Raw genomic sequence first — 3,668 nt, 5'->3', positions numbered from 1 at the left:
TTTTTTAGCCACTAACTCCTGTTCGGATTCTACCTAACTAGTCACCTATTGTATATATATATATATATATATTTATTTATTTTTATTTTTTTTAGAAAATAAATATCTCTACCTATAAATCTAGGGTCGAAATAGAGAGAGAAAAGGTGATAAATCTACACAAGGATTTACCTTCCAAACTTGTTTGAAGAATCTGATCCCGTGTATACCAATCCCTAAGACAAGCAGTTGTGTCAGGTTTAGTATTGGAGGTTAGCTTTGGTTCTTTCAAACAAGCTAGACAAGGGTGTATAGTTGACAGGTTGATCCACTTTAGCATCTTTAGTACTATCTGCAATCAATAAATCTCGAATAATGCTAAAAAGTGGTTAGACATTCAAGTAAAAATCATAAGTTCATAGTCCCCTTCTTGACTTAATAAGATTATTTTTGAAAATATTTTTGGCAAAACTCAAGAAGATGGTGTTAGTACAACCGCCCCCAGACTTAAATTACACCGTCCTATCTGTCCCGCACATCGATCGATACCATCCTCTCCGTGTCGATCGATGGCGAGGAACATAAAATTCTGCGTCATGTCTTGAATCTAACTCATGTGATCTGTCAGTGTAGTTAGCTCTGTTTGACACTCCAAACATAAGAAATAAGTAAACAGTCGCAAACATAAAGCATAGATATGTCTAAAATATAAATCCTACAAGTTCAAAAAATAGAAAAACAAGTTCATAAGGGAAAGAGATAGAAATGGGAGGACTAGTCGGTGGCCTCGCTGGACTCGTCGTCGCTCCCGGACGAAGGATCCCTGCGCTGCCTAGAAGGTTCTGCTGCTGCTAGTGAGTGAGCTCTGATGGTCCTTCTGCTTGTGCAAGATACTCTAGCCCAGATGGCACGAAGAGCATCCACAACTACCCTCTGAAGGTTCTGCTGCTGCTAGTGAGTGAGCTCTGATGGTCCTTCTGCTTGTGCAAGATACTCTAGCCCAGATGGCACGAAGAGCATCCACAACTACCCTCTGAAGGTTCTGCTGCTGCTAGTGAGTGAGCTCTGCTAGTGAGTGAGCTCTGATCATCCTGTTCGGCATCTGCAGTAGACGGTGCTGGTTCCCAATCCTAAAACTCCATAGAAGTTCCTCCTTGAGCCAACCTGAGTTCATCAGGTGTTGCTCATCCAAGAAGCGGTGGGAGCGGTCGGCTGTGCTCGGGTCTAGGCGGATGCCTAGATACTCAAAGATCGGTGTCAGCAAACTCCCAACCGTCTCCTTCTTCCTGCCTTTGCCCATGAAGGGCTTCTTCTTCAGATCCACCAAGTGCGCAGCAAAAATGGCTCCGAGGTTTGGAGTCACCACGTCGTCGATCTCATCGAGATGAGTCAGGTTCACCAAGCTGTTTACTCCACAGAAGAGTAGTGTAAGCTCCTGTATCCTGACCTTGTTGGGCTCCATCTTGCAAACCAACGTGTTTGCAAGAGCCCGTAGAAAGTACCGGAGGGTGGGGTGACGGATGTCTATCTGCGTAGCGGAGTTGGAATTCCACGCCCTCGTGCCGATTATCTCCCAGAATCCGTTGAGGCCTAGGAAGGGTGGAATCTTGCTCGCAGATGCAGCCTCATCGAAACCGTAGATGCGGCAGAGCTCGGGGATGGAGATCCTGTATCGAATTCCCCTGGCGAAGAAGGTCAGTGTACCATCTCCTGCTACCCTCGCCTTCTAGGTGCTGTAGCTGAGCTCGACTGTGGCCATAAACTGTCAGACCAAGTCGACGTGGAGATCGTATGCGCGAATGGCCATGGTACCAAGTCCGAGCTACGTGATCATCTACCTGATGTCTGTCTCGATCCGGAGCTTCCGTAAGATGTATGGGTCGATGAACCGTGTAGGCTCGATAGAGACGCCAAGCCAAGCGTTGTAGAACAAGCTGTCGTAGTCGTCCCACTCGTCCTTGAGCACGCGGTTGATGCACTCCTTGCTGTTGACCCCTTTCTTCGGGTCAGCGAACTCCTCGAATGTGTCGATGGGTGTTTTATCGTCACGAGGCCAAGGGTCGCGGTGCTGTATGGATGTACTAGCTTCGTCGTATCTCCTCCTCGATCGATGAAGTATGTGAGACATCGATCGATATATGTCGTTAAGAATTAGTCGACAATAAGGGTATCGATCGACGCTATAGAGTTCGCATCAATCGATGTCGAATCGCGAAACCTGCAAAGATCACTCAATTCGAAATCGCACTTTCAGGGCATTAACAACATAAAATCCATAATCCTAACACTAGATAATCGTTAGAAACGTCAAAACCATCCCAAATCCGCGCCTAATCATAAGTTCTAGTGCATCTCAAAACTCAACTCTAAAAATTCCTAACAATAGAGAATTGCGAAGTCAAACCTTGTAGATTGGATGAGTGAATGAACTAAACAGATAGAGAATGAGAAATCGAGTGGATTAGGGCGAGAAACGGAGGAATTCCGTCAAGAATCAAGAGAGAAAAGAGAGGTTTGGATTTCGTTAGGGTTTCGGGAATGAGAGGAGAAAGAGGCGGATGTCGAGTTAAATGAGGTTAACCCTCGATATGTCCACATCGATCGATGGCAAGACAGCTACATCGATCGATATTTCTCCAAATAAACTACTCTTGATTTCTATTACTCCTAATATTTTACTAATAATAAGATATAAATATAAATATAGATATAAATAAAAATACAATAAAAATAATTTTTTTTTTTAAAAGAAAATGGGTTGCTTCCCACTCAGCGCTTAAATTTTAAAGTCTTTAGCTCGACTTCCTGATAAACTAGTTATCAGGGGGTTTTAGAATAATGGGACGATTTGCTGGGGGTTTGGCCCAATAATGTTTTACTCGTTGGCCGTTCACTGTGAATTCATCCCCTTTATCACTTTGTAGAGTTATGGCTCCGGAGGGTTTTACGTCTGTTACTGTGAATGGTCTAGACCAACGAGATTTAAGCTTTCCAGGAAATAGCCTTAGCCGAGAATTATAAAGAAGGACTTGATCATCCGGTTCAAAATGTCGGGATAAGATCTTCTTATCGTGGTACGCTTTAGTCCTTTCTTTATATAGTTTCAAATTTTCATAGGCTAAATGTCTGATTTCATCAAGCTCGTTAAGCTGGATGAGTCTCCTTTCAGCAGCAGGCTTTATATCAAAATTCAGAAGTTTAGTGGCCCAAGCTGCTTTATGCTCCAATTCGACTGGTAAATGAGAGGATTTGCCATAAAGGAGGTGGAATGGTGTTGTTCCCAACGGTGTCTTATAGGCGGTCCTGTAGGTCCAAAGTGCATTATCTAGTTTCCTAGACCAATCTTTTCTGGCAATTCCTACAGTTTTCTCTAGAATTTCTTTGATTTGCCGATTAGAGACTTCTACCTGTCCACTGGTTTGTGGGTGGTAGGGCGTAGCTACTCTATGCTGAACACCGTTCTTTTTAAGCAATCCATCAAATACCTTAATGATGAAATGGGTTCCACAGTCACTAATGACTATTGTAGGAACTCCAAACCGCGGAAAGATTATGCTCTTGAAAAGCTTAATAACTACAGATGCGTCGTTGGTTGGGGAAGCTATTGCTTCAACCCATTTGGATACGTAGTCCACAGCGACTAGTATATACTTGTTTCCGTATGAGGATGGGAAAGGACCCATGAAATC

At 43.6% G+C, this 3,668-nt stretch overlaps 1 protein-coding gene across 1 annotated transcript; it reads right to left on the bottom strand.

Moving 5' to 3' along the window:
• Positions 1–2,792: 2,792 nt before the first annotated feature.
• Positions 2,793–3,662, bottom strand: LOC106330818. The gene has a single exon (XM_013769228.1). It carries the CDS (start codon positions 3,660–3,662, stop codon positions 2,793–2,795), a length of 870 nt encoding a protein of 289 aa, XP_013624682.1.
• Positions 3,663–3,668: the final 6 nt, after the last annotated feature.

Source organism: Brassica oleracea, chromosome C3 (assembly GCF_000695525.1).
Source record: "Brassica oleracea var. oleracea cultivar TO1000 chromosome C3, BOL, whole genome shotgun sequence".
Taxonomy (NCBI): domain Eukaryota; kingdom Viridiplantae; phylum Streptophyta; class Magnoliopsida; order Brassicales; family Brassicaceae; genus Brassica; species Brassica oleracea.
This window is presented reverse-complemented; position numbering and strand designations above follow the sequence as displayed.

What these genes read in the sequence shown, in the direction of transcription:
- LOC106330818 (XM_013769228.1), bottom strand. Translation starts at nt 3,662, where the DNA reads ATGGGTCCTTTCCCATCCTCATACGGAAACAAGTATATACTAGTCGCT.